The 24,505-nt window shown below is 37.7% G+C and overlaps 2 protein-coding genes across 2 annotated transcripts; both read left to right on the top strand.

The window, feature by feature from the left end:
• Positions 1-241: 241 nt before the first annotated feature.
• LOC145232732 (integrin alpha-1-like) lies at positions 242-12,845 on the top strand. The gene is made up of 27 exons (XM_080097400.1): positions 242-387; positions 1,073-1,200; positions 2,236-2,294; positions 2,361-2,478; positions 2,803-2,932; positions 3,491-3,594; positions 3,785-3,968; positions 4,534-4,712; positions 5,101-5,168; positions 5,473-5,635; positions 5,699-5,784; positions 6,329-6,574; positions 6,998-7,204; positions 7,577-7,880; positions 7,946-8,100; positions 8,427-8,638; positions 8,976-9,117; positions 9,264-9,365; positions 9,650-9,738; positions 9,803-9,892; positions 10,333-10,438; positions 10,518-10,628; positions 10,885-11,016; positions 11,306-11,419; positions 11,548-11,634; positions 11,758-11,895; positions 12,750-12,845. Exons 1-27 carry the CDS (start codon positions 242-244, stop codon positions 12,843-12,845), a joined length of 3,696 nt encoding a protein of 1,231 aa, XP_079953526.1.
• Positions 12,846-16,297: 3,452 nt separating this feature from the next.
• On the top strand, positions 16,298-24,211 carry LOC145232731 (integrin alpha-1-like). The gene is made up of 17 exons (XM_080097399.1): positions 16,298-16,443; positions 17,028-17,155; positions 17,408-17,466; positions 17,530-17,647; positions 17,972-18,101; positions 18,566-18,669; positions 19,214-19,391; positions 19,927-20,105; positions 20,547-20,614; positions 20,921-21,083; positions 21,147-21,232; positions 21,815-22,060; positions 22,478-22,684; positions 23,046-23,349; positions 23,415-23,569; positions 23,899-24,132; positions 24,194-24,211. The coding sequence occupies exons 1-17, from the start codon at positions 16,298-16,300 to the stop codon at positions 24,209-24,211; spliced, it is 2,523 nt and encodes an 840-aa protein (XP_079953525.1).
• The last annotated feature ends 294 nt before the right edge of the window (positions 24,212-24,505 follow it).

Below are 24,505 nucleotides of genomic sequence, written 5' to 3'. Positions count from 1 at the left end.
TTCAAGAAAGTAGATAAAATACATTTTTTAGAACTGTTTTTAACTTAAACATGGTATTTTTGTAACATGACTGTAGATTATATTTCAAGAAGACACTAACGTTGTTTTTGAAGTAAAAAACATTTGTATGCTTAATCGTATGTAAGCGGTCAGATCTGTGAACATATTATAACATAAAAAATGAAGTTCAGAGAGAACCATGTTGTTTGTTTAGTTGTTTCTAGCCACTAATCTTGCAGATATGCGAGCTATTTGCATTGCTGTACTTTTGGTCGCGTACTTAGATTTCGCTTTTCAGCAAAATGTCGAAACCAGGTCGGTTGGACTCGTGAAACCTTCTGGATCCGGATATCAGTATGGCGTCGGTATTGCCATTACAAACACATGGTAAATGAGCTAATCAAAGCCTTGATCATAGTACAACAGTCTATGGCAGGGGTGGGCAAGCCCAGGGGCCGCATGCGGCACTTCTTTAAAGGTTGTGCGGCCCGCAGAGACGTTTGGATTTCAGAAGTACCAGCAAACGAGTCCAATAATTACATTGATGCTAGTTTTCTGCGACCTGGTAAAATGCACCTGAAATCAAATACGAATTATACTTGTAGTTGAGAAATCACTTTGTGTTATACACCTGTGCGGCCCGCGATCCCATTTTGACTTTGTATCTGGCCCCACAGTAACAAAGGTTGCCCGCCCCTGGTCTATGGCTTGTATATCGTAAAAAAATACAGTCGTTTTGTAGGTAGCACTAATGATTTAAATGTATTGTTAAAACGTTTGTCATGGTATGTATAAACTCGCAACATGCAAGCTCTCTGCAAGTTTGAATTTTGAATGACTTTTCTGAGTATAGTGCTAAAAGATTAATCCAAATGCTGGAGCTCTGGACTTTGAAAGCGTTAAGTCAGTGGTTGTTTATCACCTATACTATATGCAACAACTTAGGGAGAAATAAAATGTTTTTAATTGTCGATAAGGGCCCAAACTTTTGGCATTGTTTCGTTGGATCAACTTGAATCAAAGCAATCATAACTCTGTTTTGACTCAATCATAACTCTGTCTTACATTACAGTACGACATCCGTTCTGTTTATCGGCGCACCCAAATACGGCAATTCCTCCAAAGGGTCATTGTTCCGTTGTGAAATTGATCCCACAAACACTTCAGGAGTCACGACATGCAACGAACGAGTCAAGATCGGTGAGTCATAGGCCTTTCTTTACTAACGGGAAATATTGTGTGGCTTTAATCCGTATTTTTTAACGTGTTATCCAGTAGTAGCGCTTTTAAACAGCTAGGTAATAGTTTATAGACAAAGGCATCATTACGATTATTTTAAAACAGTCATTATTAGTTAAGATAATTAATTATTTGTATTGGTATTTTAAGTTTTACCTATACTTTTGGCCACGCAATACATTCTACTCCTATTTGCTTAGTAATAGTCAACCGCTTTGCTAAAAAATGAAAACCTATTAAATAGGTGTGTGGTGTGGACAAAGAAACACTAGTTTAACTATGAACAGGCGGAAGCTTTGTCTAGCCCAAAGATTTTGGCTAAAGTTTCAGTTTCTAACCGACCGTTTTTAAGCATTTCCGCTGAAGGCCCTTTTTCCACAAAAGAAGAAAACAATCAAAGATGTAGAGACCACGCAAAGCTAGACAAGGCATTATATGACACATTATTTGTATGCCTTATTTTATCGAAGTCTCATAGTCAATTAGTTTGCCGATATATTTGAAACGTTACAAAGTATGTCTTGTCTTGCCGAAGACATGCAAAAACTAAAATACTTCGGTATTCTTCTACAAATCAATTAAAATCCGCAGCGACAATGTCTCTAACCGCTGGCATATTTACGACTTTGGAGACACTCTTGTCCACCAAACATTTCACAAACACCAAAACATCTTCATAACTGTATACTGTAACCTACTGAGCCAGCAACAGTTTGATGCACAGAATCACCACACTTTCCATTCCTGTGCCATTAAGTTCTGTGAAACGAAACAAACGTTTCTTACATGCAAATCATTTTCAGTATTACTAATGCGAACAATATGTCGCTATTAAAATGGTGTTTGTGTCCCACGACCATCAAAACAACACCGTCACTATTTGAGACAAGAAAGCTACGGTTATTGGTCTGTGTGATTAGCACATGTGAAAAAGGAACTCATTGTGCTTTCCAATACTTCAGCCGAAATTTTATTGATACACTTAACAAATTGCAGATAAGGGTGGGTCACTTGGAATGTCCCTAGTCAACACTGCTAACAAGAAACAAGTTATCGTAAGTTTTCATCTTTTTTTATTTAACTCAACCTAGACTATTTATTTAAACACCAAGTGTTTGTAGGCCTGCGCACCGAAATACAGTTACCAATGTCCTAATAGCACCAAGGACCCGTGGCTAATGGGAGTCTGTTATGCCACCAATACTACAGCTGTGGAAATGGCAAATCCGTTCCAAGCCGGTAAGATATTACCACAGGTCATTTTGTTATGACTTGCATTATGGTTAGCCTTAGTTAATGCAAAGCAGCCCTATTTTTAGGCAGTTGTATTTTATTGTCAATTGTTTTTGTGATTTTAAAGCGGATATTCGTATACAGTCCGTAAACAGCAGGACAACAAACATGTTGCTGATGATTAGGTGAAAGCAGTTTTCGGAAGAGAATTGCCTTAACTATATATTCTTGTTGATTTTTCTTGATTTACAAACATATTAGGAATGCAAGGTGTATAAATAAATGGTGTTCTATAATTTACAACATCTACACAATAAATGCAATTTCTAGATCTCTCGTGTGCAAACTCTAGTCGCTTGAAGGTTGATATCATGTTTGTGGTTGATGAGTCTCTCAGCGTTGGTAAACCCAATTACCAGAAAGCGTTGGAGTGGATAAACAGCGTTGCTAAAGGTTTCGAGTAAGTGATATTACCAGAATAAAGATTTCTAACTGACGTAGGGATTAGTGCAAAAGGTTCTTAATGGGGGTTGAATGTGACATACCTTGGGATGTTGTTGAAACTTTACCGAATTACAATGCTTTGTGGACAAAGACTGTAATTGACCCAATGTTCGTAGATTTATGTTCACAAAATACTTTTTACATTTGAAGTCATTTGTTATTAAGACTTAAAATGTATATTACATCATTATCAGCATTTCATTGAAAAAGAAGCCTTTTGGGAAAGTACAAGAAAGCACAATCAAGTTCATATTCCTGTGAGACGAGAAAAAATATTTGCTTGATTTGGTTTACAAACGTAGTCACTCGCTTTTTCAAAAATTGCACACACTAAGAAAGTCACTGACAAAACATTTACCTAAAAGCTTTGTTTATGAACAGTTTTTGTGGGCTTATAAGTCGTGTAGGTTAATTACATCTAACTGGGGTAAATGATAGGAAAAAGTGTTGACAAACTGATGGCCAATGCTAGCTTTTTGTCGAAGTGAATCAGTTAGATTTTTTTCTATTATAGGTCATCAATCAATGTAGGTGATGTAAGGGTTGGAATGGTCAACTACGGAACCACTGCACGACTCTCGATTTCATTGAAAAAAAGAAGCGCTGTATTCTTGTACGGTGGGTAATTTTCAAGATACATATCAGAATTTCTATTGAAATAAGGACCGGACTATTTAACCTGCAGAAGAACACCTTAATACGACGTCGATTGATTAGAAATACACTTTTCAGTTTTGATTATGGCAGTAACGATTTGTATACACTGAAATGGCTAACTTTGCTTATATTTTTCTGTGTGTTGTCGTAGATTTGGTTTTGAACACTTCATACGCGAATGGTAATAGTACTCATACCTACAAGGGAATTAACGCGGCAGCCAACGAATTTAAGTCCGTTCAAACTGGCAACAATATTTCACGACTCATGATTGTTATGACAGATGGCCAATCAGCTTACCCAGACAAGGTCAATGATTCAGCAAAGAACGCAAGGTCAAGCTAAAAACAGATAATGGTTTCGGCGATAATGATGTAAAATTCGTATTTCTCATAACTTCTCATTTTGTCGTGTATTGTTTTTTATGTTACCCCGATAAGCAAGTAGCTAAAATGTCTTCGATGCTGAATGTAAAAACGATCAATGGCACCAAACAAGCCTGCGTGAACGAGCTATTCTTTGTATTGTTATTTTGAGCTGAAAGACGTTAGCAATTTCTTTTTACAACTCAATTGAAAAATAGTATGAATAACTCAACCCATTAACCTAACGACACCTTATTCGCCCCCCATTAACCCATTAACCTAACGACACCTATAAACAGCTTGGTATTTTTAACAATGCATTTGTTCCCGTCTTTCGTGTATATTGTATTTAAACAGCAAAGGATATTAAACACGTTTCCGATAATCGGGCAAGCCGATAGTGCACATATACGGCGAAAATTGCCAAAGCGATGAATAAAACAAAACCATTAAATTTCATTATATTTAAAGAAGCCCTACTGGTAAAAAATATAATTTTACCAATCAATCATTCCAAAGGTGGTTTCTTACACAGGAACGACAACATCACAATTGTATCGGTTGGAATCGGATCAGGCATCGTTGATAGTGAACTTCTAGGGATTGCTGGGCTTCGGGAACACGTGTTGGAAGTCAGCAACTTCGACGCCCTAAGTCAAATTCTCAGCAAACTGACAAAAGTTATTAAACAAACCGCTTCATTCCAGCTCGAAGGTTAGGTTACTTTAATGGGGTTCAAACCTGTAACCACCGATCCAAGCGTCTCAGACAATTTTAACTTCGTCCATTTTTTTATGTGAAAAACAGGAAAAGTGCTTGCTGCTAATTGAATCTATTAGCAATTGCGACATCACGTACAAATATGCATCTAAAATTATTATACGTTCCCAACAAGATCCAGAATTTATTTCCCATCAGTTACAAACTTTTAAACATTAGGTGTTGCTTATGAAACCGAAGTAGTATTATTGAAAAACGGTAATATTGGCACACAGGGCAATGCAAGAAGAATACGTTGTTTTTAGTTTAGTTTATTATTGGCCACCATTCCGTTAAAACGAGGTTCAGCTCTACACAATGGTTTTTTTACACACTGTTTCAGGAACGGTGAGCAACGCAACATCAGAATTAACAAATGGTCAACTGGGATTTTCCATTCATGCCTCCCAAGTAAGTAGCAACGAAAGAAAGATGCCAGGTCGCAGTATTCAGATCTAATATGACTGTTGTGCTTTATGGCCCGTGTTTCAAGAGTAATGTAATTGATTTCATTTGTAGAGTATGAGGTACGTTAGTTATATTTTTTGAATAATTTTTGCAAATATTTATTTTGTTTTGTTGAGAAGGTTGTATTTATTACCACACCGAGGCCAAATTAAATTTGCCGAGATTTGAAAATCATATTTAAACAAAAGCAAACGAACCAAGTGCACTGCGGGTTAGGTCAGACATGTAAAGAAAGGCATGTTTTCAGAGCGGAGCTGCTATGGTGGGCTCCGTTGGTTCTTATGACAGGGCAGGTTCATTTGCCTTGTACCGTTCTTTAAAAGACGCCTTTCCGAAATTCCTCAATCTGACAGGACTAGAAAGCATTATGAATCCAGAAAATATCACTCATCTAAGAGACGCCTATTTAGGTACTGACGTAGTTTCGGTTTTAAAGCTGTAATACTTCGGTTACTGTAGTGAGATATTTTTAGGTTACTCGATCACAAGTGGGCGACTTTTTGGAGGGACAGATGAATATATCATCAGCGGTTCGCCACGATACCGTTCCAAGGGCCAGGTAAAGAAACGAATTATTTCGACATGATTAAAAAATGTTTCAAAGCTTGCGCGAAACAAATAGGGTAAACCTGGAGGTACTAGGCCGAATCTTTATGTTGTTTGTAGTATCAGAAAAACGATTCTGGTCTCATCCGATTTTAAAAATTCTACGTACCCAAAATGGCCCGCAAATGTTGCACCCTAATTGTTTTATCCGAATAATAGTTTTTTTTATTTAAATTATTCATAGGTTAGCTTTATTACCTTTAGGTACCCTTTGAGTCAGCTAAAACGACATTTATTTATTGTCGAGATCACACATGATTCCAGTGACCGATGACTACACTCACTACTGTACAAAATCTGTTTTGGGTTGATCTAATTTACTGAGAATAATTTAGGAAAAACAGCTATTGAATCACAGGAAAAATAAATTCCTAAGTTACACATAACTTAGTTAAGCAACAAAGTTAAGAAACCAACCGTTAAGGCGTTTAACCCCAAATACTCTTTTCTGCATTTTTCTGCCCTGGGCGTTAGATCCAATTTTCATCCATGTTCAGGTTTTGATCCTCAAGTCTTCTGAGATCGAGCATCCGTCTTCCCACTATTACACCCTGCATCCTCACAGGAAGATGTGGCAACTTGGCGGATACTTCGGACATTCTGTGTTGTGTCTTGACGTCAACGGAGATTCTTATGATGACTTGCTGGTTTCATCTCCTCTTTTCTCCGAACACGTCGGTTTTGATCAGGGGAGAGTCTTTGTTTACATCAACAACCCAAGCAACCCAGGACCCCAACAATGGGTAAGTCTGTCTTTTTTATGTGTTAAGGGTAGCAACTCCTGTTGTGCTCGTTTGAGTACGCCAAAGGCCACATGCCCCTTTCACAAGTCATATTTTGGTTGAAAAAGACTTAAATATTTAAGTAGCTGTGCTTTTCTATAACAAAGTAGCTGTGCTCTTATATAAACATCAACACGAACTAGTTCAAAACGGAAACGGAACTTCTACTTACAACTGTGAAAATTAGAGAGGTGGCTTTCCTATACAATTCAATCTTAAATAATTGGCATTGGTTAGTTCATTATAATTTGGTTACCTCTAAAAGAAGCAACCCCGCTTTTTCTTTTTTTAGCTCCTTTTTCAGCGAAATATAAGTAGTCGAAATAGAAAATGTTGTCATACTAGTTTAACAATGGCAATCTAACCCAAATATTGTAACATCAGAAATCGCGCGTCAAGCGGTTCACAATTTTGCGCGGAAAGAACAGAGCGCGCCTCGGTATGTCGATGGCTAGTGCAGGAGATGTTGACCGGAACGGATACAATGACGTCATCATCGGTGCTCCTGGAAAGGACATGACGTCATCAAGCAGTGGTTCCGTTTATGTGTACTACGGATCCGCTAGTGGTTTGTCCCACGCCAACAAGCAGGTAAAGTTATAGCAAATTCTTTGCACTCGCCAATCGTCCATTGTAGGCTTAGTCGGACCGGGCTTTCGGGGCGCATTCAGGCTCAGGTTTCTTAAAAAACGGGCTTGATTCAGGCCTGACTTTACACTCTGTCTCAGTATTAAAAAAAGTTTTCAGTTGGTGAACCCGGCCTAATGTCAAAAAAGCCCTTAAACGCCTTGTCGAAAACCAATTGTCTATTCTGTTTGTTGTCTTGGTCTTTCCTGAGGCTTTAATGTATACGCGCCTGTCAATCAAACTTTTCATAAACGACTGGGGTTCGGGCCTGGTTTCGGACTTGTACTTTCGGGTTCAGGTTCTAATTTCAAACCCGTTTACAACTCTGCTTTATAGAGAATCAAAGGGAGCTCAGTAGCGCAATATCTCGTCAACTTTGGTTATGCCATCGCCAAGGGACCACGTGAAGGAGCTGACGTGGACAACAACCGATACCCGGACGTGGTGGTCGGAGCGCCATCTAGCGATACAGTCGTCATACTTCGCTCGCGTCCGATTATTGACGTCACCGCTGAAGTGATTCTCTCGTCTCCATCTATTGACGTCATTAGGTGCCTTAATGACCTCACATCCGTGTGCGCGACGTTTATGACTTGTGTGCGTGGGAGCGAAAGAAGTGGCGAGGAATATAGTTACCACGGTAAGTATGCTTGAGTTTCTTTAGCCAAACCTATTGGACTTACAACTTTACGATCGTTTTACAAGACTTGGTGACAAGGGTTTCGCTGGACAGTCTTCAAATCGGAACCGAAATCGCGAGAATTACACTGGTGGGCAGAGACACAACAGATGCAAGCCAGGTTCAGTATCAGAACTTGACATCAACTCGGTCTTGTAGAAGCTACAACGTCACGCTAAATGTAAGCGTTATATAAGACACCCTGTGCTATGTCGATGAAAAACACTGATTAAATCATATCTAAACCGTCCAGCACATGGGATACTGTTGTAGATACTGACCTTTGGTATTTTAGTCATGCCAGTTCAAGTTAAAATTCTCGACATATTAAACATCTAGAAATAGGTGTCTTGTTAGGGACATCGAAACGTCGGCATATTATAATAATAAACACTGCTGAAAGAGGTAAAAAATTTTTGATCCAGACTTAGATTCGTTTTTTGCCCATGAACGCTTGACTTGGCAATATCGGAACATTGAGTATTTACACCTTACTTATGTATGTAGGCTGTCGCATTTCAAAACAAAGAAAGCATGAACACTCCCATCCGAATCACCTTCTCCTACGACTTTTCAACGGAACATAAAAACAGACACCTTTCTGCAATTTTGGATCCCACCTCATCGAACGAGGCATACGCTGATTGGCTGCTTGATAACGGTTGCTCAGGCAACCAATCGACATGCGTCAGTGATCTTACACTCGATGTTGTTTACACGTACGAAAATATCCTCTTTCAAGTTCACAGAGCTTATCTGTCAATTGTATTTTTATTCAGACGTTTCGACGTACCATGTACAGATCGCATTCATCACTGTAAATAACACAAAATGCGCGTAGTACAGTGCATGATAAACAAAGGCAAAATAGAATTATACGCAAGCACGTTACAATGCAACGAAAACACTGCTAGATAACGAATTTATCGGAATAAAAATACAATTGCCAGAAGAGCTCAGTAAACTTGATATTATTCCTGGCAGCAATAGCTCATAAAAATGTCCTCCTTATTGGTTGATTACATATTTTTGTCACCTTGCATACGCTGCATATAGAATTCCCCCAAGTAATGATTTCTACATCATGCAAAGCGGGGAGGAAGTGCTGACAATCACCGTTACCATTGGCAACCTTGGACCTGACCACGTGTCAACAGCATGGCTCGAAGTTTTATCCCCAGTTGTAGAATTAAGTCGGGTAATTATAATTTTGATCTTGACAAAATGTTGTTCGTTTAAACTTGCAGTTTCCATTTTTACATATTTTTACAATTTTTGGCAGTTGCGGTTCAAACAACAGTTTCCACACCTCAATTTTATAATTTGTTCGTGTTTGTTGCTTAGGTCAAATCCACCTGTGCGGACCTATCATCCACTCAAAGTATGAGTGGCAAGGCTGTGTTGGTTTTAAAGTCTGCCGCATCACTTTTATATGGCAGGAAAAAGGTAAAATTTATCAAACGATCACAGTACGCAAGGCTCATTGAAGGCGCCATACCGAATCGGCAATTCTAAATTCAACTCCTGGTGGTCCCGGAAAGACTCCTGTCGTGGGTTCGAATCTCACGGTAATCTATCCTACGCCTTATGGTGATGAATGCTTGGTGGCCGGCTGATTCGGTTTGGCACCTTTAACAGGCCTGGCGTATACTGTAATTTACATATACGACAGTTGCGTGATCGCTGGTCTGCATAGACGCACTCTATTTATGATATCTCACCGATTTCAGTGCAAAGTGGAACTGATTTATTCTCTTGAACCCCTCTCCCGAAGTGCAAGTATTTCGCAACTGACAATTGGCGGTCAATTATTCTCCGCGTAAGTCAGATTAATAATTCACAAAAATAAAACAAAAAATAATTGTTAATTGTTTTCATGGCAGACAAAACCAGACTTATGATCCCAACCCATCAAACAACGAGTTTCGATACCAGCGGAAGTTAAAGTATGACGTCAACCTCCAAATTACCAGGTATAAACTAAATTCGTGACTGCATTTTGAAAGTATGTATGCGCTGATATATATTTTAAGTTTGGAAATACAACGGCTCTTTCTGACGCAACCCTAATACAGAGTAAAAAGGTTACAAAAGCCTTTCAAACCGTTGTAAGCAGTGGTGGGAATCAGCCGGTTCGGACCGGTTGTATAGAATCGTGTCACTAAATGTTATGAGATTAGCTAACCTGTTAGCATTACTTGTTGCTGTCAATGGACTTTTTGTAACAATTTGGACAGAAAAAATAAAAAAATATGATGTTTGTGATACAACCGGCAGACAAAGTTTGAATCCGACAGCTAGATGTATTTTTTTTTAAATCGGATAAGACTATAGGAATCTTTTGTGGAAGTTTTGTTTTTATTTCGTAATAAAAAAAAATCAAACGCATTTTAAATTAACTGTTTTTCCCCAGTCGAACATCTCAACAAGTTTATATCTTCAACCACTCGACGTCTCGTCCCATCATCCATTCCATTCGCGACCCCTTATTCCAAAACCCTCTCAAACATACCTACACGGTATAAAATATGTTGACAATATGTTACATAGGGGAATTGCAAGTAACTTACCTTATGTTGGTGTTTTATTTGTAACTAGATCTACAACACAGGAGCAAATAGTCTTTCATCAGCTTTGCTCATATTCAAATGGATGGAACAGACTAAAAATAACTTTCAACTGCTGTACTTGTACGATTTTGCTTGCACAGTAAGTTGATTCTGTGTTAGTTAAGCTTTTTTACTAAGATTTTCCAATTTCGTATATGTCCTATATCTAGGAACGCCATTACAACAATTTCAAGTACCCAAATTAATTTCAAAATAGCGTTTAAGCTACTTGATTAATTTGTAAATAGCAGTACATTAAAACTTGAGAAAAATATTTAAGCTTGTTTAAGAATAACTGAATCTGGCTAACAAATACAATGTCGTATTAATTTGAATTAACAGTCCATTTTGCTTAGCCTGCCACGAAGTGTGTTTGCAAGTCAGAAGAAATGATCAACAAACTGGGAATCCCTCTAAACAACGACACAACCTTCAAACATTCACTTAGTTTTCCGAAGCCATCGGAAGTTACACTTCCGGCGAAACCAGTAGGTTTCCTAACGAATATAGGTTTCCTAACGAAACCAGTAGGTTTCCTGCCTAACTTACTGAAAATTCTAATAACTGTGCTCTTCACGCCATATACCGAAAATAGCAACTTGGCTAATGTTAGTTTTTACGATGGTAGCTCTACCCATATATAATGACAACAGCGATCGTTGAAACGTCAGCACTTTTTGTATTCTAAATAAACAAGCTCTTTGGCAATGGTTTCCTTTAGTTTGATTAAAAATATAGTTTAAAAACAAACATTATTACTAGTCTTTTTTTAAACAGACATGCGAAGACGTCATTTGCGAGACAATTCGTTGTCACGTGACCAACCTAGATGTGTTTTCGTCTTTGAGCATCGAAGCAAGATTCGTGGTGTGGATACCCTCTCTAGCAGCTGTAAGTACGCTTAAATTCACTTGGCATTCTTGTAGCTTTCACTTGGCACTCGTGTACCAGTTTTATTTTTGAATATAAGTTTGGAAATACAAATTTTGAGCTTTCAGACTTCTTTAACTTTTTTGCAGCTCGATTTCAATAGCGATTTCACGTCCAGCTTGTCAGTTAACACATCGGCATCACCGGTGACCCCTGCAAATGGTTATTACAACAAGGTGAATGAAAACTACATTTACAGTGCTACAATGTTTCGATAATGGTCAATCGTTTGCCTTAACTTTATGAAATGTATTTAAACTTAGTAAAGGAATGTTGGAAATAAACAAAAACGTCTTCAGGTCTCGACATTAATTCAAGCATATCAACCACCAGAAAAAGTTAATAAAGAAGAAAATGGTTTAAACCTTGGAGTAATTATTGGTGCCACTGTCGGGGCGCTTCTGTTTCTCGCACTTCTAGTCGTCTTGCTATGGAAAGTAAGTTGTTAAGTTGTTTAATTAAGTTTATTTCGCTTGTTTGAAGAACACATAGCGACATAAGTGCACTGAAACAATCACCAAGTCGGAAATTGCTGGGCAACGTTGAAACGTTATGGAGCGCATAAAAATGGAGGGTACAATTGGTGGATGAGAGCCAAACACGCTGAAGCTACACCGTCATTACAAGGCGTTAATTAAGTGTCTGGGGCTCAAGAGACGTTTCGAAATACTTTTTTAATAAGAAAACAACATAGGCCTTCAGATGATAGACATCTCATTGAAAGTATAGTAAACCTCGGTTAAAGCGGATCTTCGCCAACTCCGGACATTTTTTGGTCCAAACGGGACCGGATTAACCGAATATTACCAAACATCCATCCTGGAAGTAACAAACTTAAAAATTAGAGCAACCCGTGAAGAATCGTAAAAATTAGATTTGCTGTCGAAGCGCCAATGCAAAGAAATATACCAAAATACCAATACCTGAAATGAAATCCTTCATTAGGCAACCGCGGCTATGAAGATATTTTTGTTTTCAACACATACAAAAGCATATTGATAATTAATCACGCGTTTGAAACCGTGCGAAAAAGTGTCTTCAACTGAAACACTTCAAGAGGGCGACAGGTGGTCCAGCCACATAACACACCAAATGAAACTTTCTCCATAAAAAATTGGTTGAAATCATAAAAGAATGGACAATTATTCTTGTCTCCATAGAAATTATACGGCCATTTGTCCATATGTTCGTTTGTGAGTGTTTTTTGAAACATACACATGGTTTTCGGTTTGAAATCTTTTGACACGAGTTTGGTGCAACGTTATATTTTACACGAAAAAATTTTGTTTAGCTTGGATTCTTCAAAAGTAAATATAAGGAAAGACTCGACAATGCTAAAGATGCATCTGAAGACCAACCACGAGTCGAAGAAACTGCTGATGAATAAAGAAAGCAAAAGAAACAAGCCTTAATCCATTTGTGCAACTTGTTCCACAAAATTTTTGCTTAAACAAGTTTAAAAAGTAAACATGTGTTTGAACCTACATGTTTTTCTGTACTTGTTGTTTTATAAAGGACAAAAACCCGGATTTTTACGCATTAAACCACTGCCAGAATCAACGAATGCAAAAAATATTTCTTTCGTATCTTATGTCATTTAAACTGAACGTTCAACAAAAATATCTGCCTTTTGCGCCCAATTCAAATTGATTGTTAACCACGTTTGTTAACCACATGACGCCAAAGGGTTTTTAAGAAAGGCCAAGTATAATATGTTTCTACATCTGTAAAATTTCCAGCATTATGGCAATATTTTGGAATCGAAAGCAAAACGTGAACATTTTTTACATCCTTTTTATTTGAGGTATACGTTATAATTGTTGCAAGGAATTGTATTTTTTGATCCAGATCATCATTTTGTTAATAAATTTAACAACAAAATCTGCTGGTCAAATATATCGCAAGCGGTAAAGCTGACCACTTTTTGTTCGCTTTTGCAAACAAAGATAAACTGTTGTTAGGGCAACAACTTGTCATTACTTTTACATAACCGTGCAAATACAGTATTTTGCATCACTTTTTAACGATAGGTCAATTTATTAAATAGTTTAAAATTTAAACCCAAAAGCATTTCAACCGATCTTCGTGGTTGATTTGATTAGCATTTGGCTGTCAAAATTACAAGGTAAAAATTAAAAATGTGAATGGTTTCTTAACCATTTAACGGCTATGTCAAAGTAGTAATTTCATTACGCTCTGTTTTGAAATAGGCTAGTTCAATATTTTAACGGTTAATTCAGAGCGTTTGTTAGTTTTTCATTAAGTAAAAAAATGGGTACAGATGGCAATAACCCGCGCGTAAGTGGCTTTTATCTGGATAATTGGTCCAATGTTTTATTAAGCTTTAGAGAGTTTTTTCTGTGTTGTGTTGACATTTTGTTTTTGGTAGTTTAGTAATATTACATTGTGCAGGATTTAAACAACGTTCAATAGCCTTGGCAACTTTCAAGCAGCATTGCTAATATATGTAAATAAATTTTTTTGATGACCTGGAGTGTTTTTTTTTATTTACAAAATGATAATAGCCTATACATGGTTTGGCTGGTAGCTTCCTAACCCGTGCAGTAGTGCCCACCTGAACAATTGTTAAATGATGGGCAATATGCACATTAAGAATGCTTTTGGTTAAAAATAAAAAGTACGTAATGTAGGAGTGTCATGCTTTGTTGGTTGGTGCAATGTAAGGTATTCTAAAGAAATTTCTAACTTTTAATTGGATTCACCCATTTTCACCCCTTAAACCCAAAGTATTCGTTTTTAGTATTTGCTTTAAATTGATTCAAATTTCGATAGATGTTAGTTATTGATCCAAATTTGATCCTCCTGTAGTTTGACCTCGAATAACCCAGCGGTTCACCCAAAACGTAATAATAACCCAGCGGGCCCCCAAAACGTATTTTTTTAAAACGGCTGTACTGAAAAAAAGTAAATGATATATGAGTTTTTTGCTTTGTTGGTTGGTGCAATGTAAGGTATTCAAAATATTTTTCTAACTTTTTATTGGATTTACCCATTTTCACCCCTTTAAACCCGAATTAATTGGTTTTAGTTTTTCCAAGCCTTTAGGACAGAAATACAATCCCTTACATATGATAAAATTTAAAACAAATGTTTGCAGTGGATTGCTCATTGAGTGTCAAAATTTTGGCTCAATATCCAAATGGTTACCATGACTACCCGTAATATGTGTGCACCGGAAAGCCAAAGAAGGTAATTGATTGGTTTTCAATTGCGGCGATTTATGCATAGCGTGAGATCGCTGCTTGTGGACGGGCGTTTTACTAGGCAGTCGTTTTGATGATTAGACTTCAGCGCAGCAATGCTATGCGGTTTTAATAAGTAGCACGCGTAGTTTCAGTTTTAGCGAAGGCTGAGTTGAGTTGATTTCGCCGGTGATACAAATCGTAGCAGCACAATTGTGCTAAAATATTCACCAAGCCGGAAATTGCTGCGCAACGTCGGGACGTTATAAAGCGCGACAAAGGTAAGGGCACAATTGGTGGAAGATGACAAGCGCGCTACAGCTACACAGTTACTAAAAGCGTTATGTGGCAGGAATCACATCAGAGGGTGAGGTTGGCACATTGGGACATCAAGCATGGACGACTAACGGTGAACTTGTAGGAAACGCAAAACACAGTTAAGAATAATATTTTGTCACCAAATAGCTTATTTTAAGTATACACATATACTCCAGAAGCAATGCGTAAGTTAAATATAAATTGGGAGAAACGTTATTGTTAATCAAGGACTGCGTGCTATTGAAAACAATGTCTAAAGGTTATTGAACAGTGGTTCAACGTCTGCACCGTGAGAGGTTATTACATGGTCAATGGTACTTGTTTTGTGAAACAAGGTTAAGCGAAAAACAATTTGTTATGTATACCCTTGTATAGCAAATGGTTATTTAGTTTATAATGTCTGTAAAACAGCGGTTAAGGCTTTCTAGGAAAATTCGTGTTTAAAAACTGACCTTGAACGAGAATATCTAGGTCAAAGCAAGGGATAAAATTGAAAGATATATATTTTTTTTTTGCTTACCGTTTTTGTAATTATATGGCAATATTAATGCAAAAAGAATATAGACAAAACTTTTTTATAGATGGGTTAATGTTTTTTAATAATTTGTCCTCAAGAATTTAAAAATAAGCGCAACATGTGTTTAGCGTTTCTAGTTTAGTTAATGTCTGTAAAGTTTATGTGCCTATAAGCTTCAGACAAGTCATAGTACGTCAGGCCCAATGAAGGCGACACACCGAATCAGCAGGACACCAAATAAGAGTGTGTGGTGATCGCTGGTCTGCATAGACGCTTCAGGGCTGATCCCAGTTATAAATTTATGTTTATCTTAAACTTTAGACAATTCACACTAAGGACTCATCAGTGCGGATGGTGACAAAACATAGACCGCATTGGCTAATGTAGCCATACATGTTTGTTGCATAGCTACACTAGCCAATGCGGTCTATCAGCTGCACTGATGAGACCTTTCAGGTCGAAACACTGTACACTAAAATAAACACTGTTTGGGTATTTTGCTAAAGTAGCTACAACCAACAAAATAGAGTTGACAAAGGTTCCTTGTGTTCTGAGATCCTGGCTGTTTCTTTTATGATAAAATTGCATTGTATAGAAGTGTTTTAGCTTAAACATGTTATTTTTGTAACATTTCTGTAGATTATATTTCAATAGAACGCTAACGATCCTTTAAAAGAGAAAAAAAACGTTTGTATGCTTAATTGTATGTAAGCGGTCAGATTTTTCCTTACAAGTAATAGTTTTCAGGTCTTTGGACATAGTATAACATAAAATTTGGAGAACACTATTGTTTGTTTAGATATGCGAGCTATTTGCATTGCTGTACTTTTGGTTGCGTACATAGATTTCGCTTTTCATCAAAGTGTCGAAACCAGGTCGGTTGGTCTCGTGAAACCTTCTGGATCCGGATATCAGTATGGCGTCGGTATTGCCATTACAAACACTAGGTAAACAGTATACCACAAAAAACATATTTAAGACATATCATAGACTGACGAAAAAAAAGCACTAATCAAAATACAAAGCCCAACGGCTTGTACATAGTGAAAAAAAAGAGTCATTTCCACGGTTGCACTGATGATTGTTGAATGTTTTGTTAAAACGTATGTAATGATATGTATGAATTCATTAAATGTATGCCAAAACAATAATCCAAATATGTAAAAATGTGCATTAACTACAGTTTTTAATGATCCCTTTGTTGATGTATTGGGAATCTGTGTACTGTGGTTTAAACTGAATGAAGGTTCCTGGTTTTTGTTTGTGTTATTTGTTGCTTGACTCCACCAGCTATTATACATGAGCACTCACTTTGAAAGCAATAAGTCAGTGGTTCTGTATGGTTAGCATCTGCTATATGCATCAAATTAAGAAGAAATGAAATGCTTTTATTGTCAAGGAAGGAGTGTGTTGGGAACCACTGCGATAAGGGCCTAAAGGGCCACTTTTGGCATCGTTTTATCGAATCATCTTTAATCAAAGCAATCTTAACTCTGTTTTAACTCAACTAAAACTCTGTCTTACATTAAAGCACGACATCAGTTCTGTTTATCGGCGCACCCAAATACGGCAATTCCTCCAATGGGGCATTGTTCCGTTGTGAAATTGATCCCACAAACACGTCAGGAGTGCTGACATGCAACGAACGTGTCAAGATTGGTGAGTCATAGGAAAAACCTTTGTTATGAATGTCACAAAACAAATCATTTTTCGCATGACTAATGTCAAAAATACGCCCCTATAATAATGGTGTTTGGGTCCCACGACCATCAAAACACCACCGTCAGTATTTGAGACAAGAAAGTTACGGTAATGGGTTGTGTGCATAACATTAGCACATGTGGACAATGAACTAATTGTTCTTTCTAATACTTTACCCGAAATTTCATTAATACACTTAACAAATTGCAGATAAGGGTGGGTCACTTGGACTTTCCCTGGACAACGCTGCTAACAAGAAACAAGTTATCGTAAGCTTTAATCATTTTTTCAACTCAACTTAGGCTATTTATTTTAAAACCAAGTGTTTGTAGGCATGTGCACCGAAATACAGCTACCAGTGCCCCAATAGCACCGGGGACCCATGGATAATGGGGGCCTGTTATGCCACTAATACTACAACTGTGAAAATGGCAAATCCGTTTCAAGCCGGTAAGATATTACCACAGGTCATTTTGTTATGACTTGCATTATGATTAGCCTTAGTTATTGCAAAGTTACCCTATTTTTGGGCAGTTGTATTTTATTGTCAATTGTTTTTGTGATTTTAAAGCGGATATTCGTATACAGTCCGTAAAAAGCAGGACAACAAACATGTTGCTGATGATTAGGTGAAAGCAGTTTCCGGAAGAGAATTGCCTTAACTATATATTCTTGTTGATTTTTCTTGATTTACAAACATATTAGGAATGCAAGGTGTATAAATAAATGGTGTTCTATAATTTACAACATCTACACAATAAATGCAATTTCTAGATCTCTCGTGTGCAAACTCTAGTCGCTTGAAGGTTGATATCATGTTTGTGGTTGATGAGTCTGGCAGTGTTGGTATATCCAATTACCGGAAAGCATTGGAGTGGATAAATAGCGTTGCTAAAGGTTTCGAGTAAGTGACGTTATCGGGATGAAGCTTCTAAACTGTAGGGTCAGTGCAATAGGTTCTTAATCGGGATTAAATATGACATGCCTTGAGGTTTATCGAAACTTTGAACAAATGTCGTTGCTTGGTGGACAAAGACTGTAATTGACCCAATGTTCGTAGATTTATATTCACAAAATACATTTTACATTTGAAGTAATTTGTTATTAGGACTTTTAAATAAAATATTTGCTTGATTCGATCTGTTTGTTTTTACTAACGTAGTCTTTTTTTACAATTGCTCACACTAAGAATGTCAATGACAAAACATTCGCCTACAAGCTTTTTTTAGGACAACTTTTGTGGGACTATAAGACGTGGAGGTTAATTACATCTTTTACTGGGGTAAATGATAGAAAACGTGTTGACCAACTGATGGCCAATGCCAGCTTTATGTCGAAGTGGATCAGTCAGATTTTTTTCCATTATAGGTCATCCATCAATGTAGGTGATGTAAGAGTTGGAATGGTTAACTATGCAAACAGTGCACGACTGTCGATTTCGTTGGAAAAAAGAAGCGCTGTTCGGTTGTTCGGTGGGTAACGATTTGTTGCACGGTGGATAAAAATTAAGATACCTTTCAGAATTTCATTTGAAATAAGCAACTGTAGATGTTATGGAGGCGAAATATTTATTTCTTAACGTATCTTTACTGATTCATCCCGCTTTTTGGAAGCGGTTTTGTGTGTTCTTACAGAAATATTAGTATTTTGGCCATGACCTTTTTTCTTCTTCTTTAAATAAATGCTTTTGTTTGTAGAATTCTTATCGTAGTTTCCTGTATCATAGGTAAAAACCTTACTGTGCTTTCTCTAATGGGTGAAAATGTTAGCACAACGTCAAACAACATAGTAATTAACTTTTCCTATTAAAATAACCATCCACAAACGCTTCAAAGATCAACAACCTTTTTATCAAAAATAATTTTACGTAACAAACTTTTCGTACATTCATCGAACAAAATTTGTTGTGTAAATAAAATTCTTTAGTTAATTGAGTTTTGACACCGACGTATTTGTCATGCAAAAGGTATAGGTGCAGAAGTTAACTTGAGTTATATTTTTGTGTGTTTGTTGTAGAATTGGTTTTGAACACTACTTACGCGAATAGTGGTACTCAAACCGACAAGGGAATCGACGCAGCAGTGAAAGAATTTAGCAGCCAAAGAATTAACAATATTCCACGGCTCATGATTGTTATGACAGATGGCAAATCACTGTACCCAAACCTGGTCAAGAATTCATCAAAGGAAGCAAGGTCAAACTAAAAACAGATAGTGGTTTTGGCGATAATGGTGTAAATTATTTTTTATAACCTCTCATTTTTGTCATGTATTGTTTTTGATGTTCCACTGATAGGTAATTAGCTAAAATGTCTTTGATGTTGAAAGTGAGTAAAAAATAAATTGCGTCAAGCAAGCCTGAACGAGCTACTCTTTGTATTGTTATTTTGAGCTGAAACACGTTTGCAATTTTTTTTCATAACACAAACGAAAAAATAACATGAAAAACCTAACATAACGCCACCCTATTTCTTTAGAACAGCTTGGCATTTTAAACAATGCTTTTGTTCTCGTCATTTGTGTATTGTGTATCTAAACAGCAAAGGGTATTAAACACGTTTCCGATAATCGGGCAAGCCGATAGTGCACGTATACGGCGAAAAATGCCAAAGCGATGAATAAAACAAAACCTGTGAATTTCATCATAATTAAAGAAGCCTTAAATTAAGAAGCCTGGTAAAAAAAATATTTTTACAAATTAATCATTACAAAAGGTGGTTTCTTACACAGGGACGCCAACATCACAATCGTGTCGGTTGGAATTGGGTCAAACATCGATGATACTGAACTTCTAACAATTTCTGGACTTCAGGCACAGGTGTTGAAAGTCAGCAACTTTGACGCCTTGAGTCAAAGTCTTAGCAAATTGACAAAAGTTATTGAAAAAACCGCTTCATTCCAGCTCGAAGGTTAGGTTACTTCAATGGGGTTCGAACCCATGACCATCCAAGACGAATTCCAATCACGTTTTCATGCATATTTTAGTCCCGACGGCTTAGACAATTTTACCAAATATTTGTCCATTTTTTGCAGGAAAGATAGGAAAAGGACTTGCTTAAAATTAGTCAATTAGCAATTGCGACATTACAAATAAATGTAAATCGAAAATCATCATATGGTGCCAATAAGATCCAGAATTTATTTCGCATCAGTTACAAACTTTTAAACATTATGCGTTGCTTATGAAGCCGATATAGTATTGTTGCAAGACGGTAATATGGGCAACAGCGGGCAATGCAAGAAGCATGTGTTGAATATACTGTAGTTGATTGTTTAGTTTATTATTGGCCACCGTTCAGTTAAAACGAGGTTCAGTTCGACATAATGTTTTTTTTTACACACTGTTTCAGGAACGGTGAGCAACGCAACATCAGAATTAACGAATGGCCAACTGGGATTTTCCATTCATGCCTCCCAAGTAAGTATCAACGCAAGAAAGATGCCAAGCCGCAGTATTCAGAACTAATATGAATGTTGTGCATTATGGTCCGTGTTTCAAGGGTAATGTAATTGATTTCATATTTAGAGTAAGAGTTACGTTAGTTATATTTTTTGAATAATTTTTGCAAATATTTATTTTGTTTTGTTGATAAGGTTGTATTTATTTCCACGTACAGACCAAATTGATTTTGCCGAGATTTAAAAATCATATTTAAACAAGAGCAAACGAACCAAGTGCACTGCGGGTTAGGTCAGACATGTAAAGAAAGGCATTCTTTTTCAGAGCGGTGCTGCTATGGTGGGATCAGTCGGTTCTTATGACAGAGCGGGTTCATTTGCCTTGTACTGTTCTTTAAAAGACGCCTTTCCGAAATTCCTCAATCTGACAGGACTAGAAAGCATTATGAATCCAGAAAATATCACTCATCTAAGAGACGCCTACTTAGGTACTGACGTAGTTTCGGTTTTAAAGCTGTAATACTTCGGTTACTGTTGTGAGATGTTTACAGGTTACTCGATTACAAGTGGGCGACTTCTTGGAGGGTCAGATGAATATATTATCAGCGGTTCACCACGTTACCGTTCCAAGGGCCAGGTAAAGAAACGAATTATTTTGAGATGGTTCCAAAGTATGTCAAAGCTTGCGCAAAACAAATAAGCTAAACCTGGAGGTACTAGGCCGAATCTTTATGTTGTTTGTAGTATCAGAAAAACGATTCTGGTTTCATCCGATTTTAAAAATTCTACGTACCCAAAACGGCCCGCAAATGTTGCACCCTAATTGTTTAATCCGAATAACAGTTTTTTATTTAAATTATTCATAGGTTGGCTTTATTACCTTTAGGTACCCTTTGAGTCAGCTAAAACGACATTTATTGATTGTCGAGATCACACATGATTCCAGCGATCAATGACTACACTCACTACTGTACAAAATCTGTTTTGAGTTGATCTAATTTACTGAGAATAATTTAGGTAAAACAGCTATTGAATCACAGTAAAAATAAATTCCTAAGTTAGGATATCATTTTTAAGACGCATTCTAAAACGGCAAATACACATTTTGTATAACAAGGCAACAAAGTTAAGAAACCAACCGTTAAGGCGTTTAACCCCAAATACTCTTTTCTGCGTTTTTCTGCCCTGGGCGTTAGATCCTATTTTTATGTACGTTCAGGTTTTGATGCTAAAGTCTTCTGAAATTGAGCATCCCTATTCCCACTACTACACCCTGCATCCTCACGGGAAGATGTGGCAACTCGGAGGATACTTCGGACATTCTGTGTTGTGTCTTGACATCAACGGAGATTCTTATGATGACTTGCTGGTTTCATCTCCACTTTTCTCCGAACAAGTAGGTTTTGATCAGGGGAGAGTCTTTGTTTACATCAACAACCAAAGCAATCCAGGACCCCAACAATGGGTAAGTCTGTCTTTTTTATGTGTTAAGGGTAGCAACTCCTGTTGTGCTCGTTTGAGTACGCCAAAGGCCACATGCCCCTTTTACAAGTCATATTTTGGTTGAAAAAGACTTAAATATTTTAAATGATATTAATGAACAAGTAGCTGCAGCTCATGTGCTCTTATATAAACATCAACACGAACTAGTTCTAAACGGAAACGGAACTTCTACTTACAACTATGAAAATTAGAAAGGTTGCTTTCCTATACAATTCAATCTTAAATATTTGGCATTGGTTAGTTCATTATAATTTGGTTACATCTAAAGGAAGCAACCCCGCTTAGCTCCTATTTCAGGGAAACATAAGTAGTCGAAATAGAAAATGTTGTCATACTATAGTTTAACAATGGCAATCTAACCCAAATATTGTAACATCAGAAATCGCGCGTCAACCGGTTCACAATTTTGCGCGGAAAGAACAGAGCGCGCCTCGGTATGTCGATGGCTAGTGCAGGAGATGTGGACCGGAACGGATACAATGACGTCATCATCGGTGCTCCTGGAGAGGACATGACATCATCAAGCAGTGGTTCCGTTTATGTTTTCTACGGATCCGCTAGTGGTTTGTCCCACACCAACAAGCAGGTAAAGTTATAGCAAATTCTTTGCACTCGCCAATCGTCCATTGTAGGCTTAGTGGGACCGGGCTTTCTGGGCGCATTCAGGCTCCGGTTTCTTAAAAAAAACGGGCTTGATTCAGGCCTGACTTTACACTCTGTCTCAGTATTAAAAAAAAGTATCCAGTTGGTAAACCTGGCCTAATGTCAAAAATGCCTAAAACGCCTTGTTTTAGACCAATTGTCTGTTGTGTTTGTTGTCTTGGTCTCTCTTGATGCTTTAATGTATACACGCCTGTCAATCAAACTTTCGGGCCAAACGGGCTTCTCAATAACGACTCGGGGGTTCGGGCTCCAATTTCAGGCCCGTTAACAAATCTACTTCACAGAGAATCAAAGGGAGCTCAGTGGCGCCATCTCTCGTCAACTTTGGTTATGCCATCGCCAAAGGACCACGAGATGGAGCTGACGTGGACAACAACCGATACCCGGACGTGGTGGTCGGAGCGCCATCTAGCGATACAGTCGTCATACTTCGCTCGCGTCCGATTATTGACGTCACTGCTGAAGTGATTCTCTCGTCTCCATCTATTGACGTCATTAGGTGCCTTAATGACGTCACATCCGTGTGCGCGATGTTTATGACTTGTGTGCGTGGGAGCGAAAGAAGTGGCGAGGAATATAGTTACCACGGTAAGTATGCTTGGGTTTCTTCAGCCAAACCTATTAGACTTACAACTTTACGTTCGTTTTACAAGACTTGGTGACAAGGGTTTCGCTGGACAGTCTTCAAATCGGAACCGAAATCGCGAGAATTACACTGGTGGGCAGAGACACAACAGATGCAAGTCAGTTTCAGTATCAGAACTTGACATCAACTCGGTCTTGTAGAAGCTACAACGTCACGCTAAATGTAAGCGTTATATAAGACACCCTGTGCTATATCGATGAAAAACATTGATTAAATCATATCTAAACCGTTCGGCACATGGGTTACTGTTGTAGATACTGACCTTTGGTATTTTAGTCATGCCAGTTCAAGTTGAAATTCTCGACATATTAAACATCTAGAAATAGGTGTCTTGTTAGGGACACCCAAACGTCGGCATATTATAATAATAAACACTGCTGAAAGAGGTAAAATTTTGTTGATCCAGACTTAGATTCGCCGTTTTTTTCCCATGAACGCTTGACTTTGCAATATCGGAACATTGAGTATTTATATCTTACTCGTGTATGTAGGCTGTCGCATTTCAAAACAAAGAAAGCATGAACACTCCTATCCGAATCACCTTCTCCTACGACTTTTCAACGGAACATAAAAACAGACACCTTTCTGCAATTTTTGATCCCACGTCATCGAACGAGGCATACGCTGATTGGCTGCTTGATAACGGTTGCTCAGGCAACCAATCGACATGCGTCAGTGATCTTACCGTCAATGTTGTTTACACGTACGAAAATATCCTCTTTCAAGTTCACAGAGCATATCTGGCAATTGTAGTTTTATTCAGACGTTTCGACGTACCATATACAGATCGCTTCATCAGGGTAAATGACACTAAATGCGCGTAGTACAGTGCACGATAAACAAAGGCAAAATAGAGTTAAACGCAAGCACGTTACAATGCAACGAAAACATTGCTAGATAACGAATTTATCGGAATAAAAATACAATTGCCAGAGCTCAGTAAACTTGATTTTATTCCTTGGTAGCAATAGCTTATAAACATTTCCTCTTTATTGGTTGATTACATATTTTTGTCACCTTGCATACGCTGCATATAGAATTCCCCCAAGTAAGGAACCCTATGTCATGCAAAGCGGGGAGGAAGTGCTGACAATCACC

Source organism: Phallusia mammillata, chromosome 6 (assembly GCF_965637545.1).
Source record: "Phallusia mammillata chromosome 6, kaPhaMamm4.hap1.1, whole genome shotgun sequence".
NCBI classification, from domain to species: domain Eukaryota; kingdom Metazoa; phylum Chordata; class Ascidiacea; order Phlebobranchia; family Ascidiidae; genus Phallusia; species Phallusia mammillata.
Note: the sequence above shows the minus strand (reverse complement) of the source record. Positions and strands in the feature narration are given on the sequence as shown.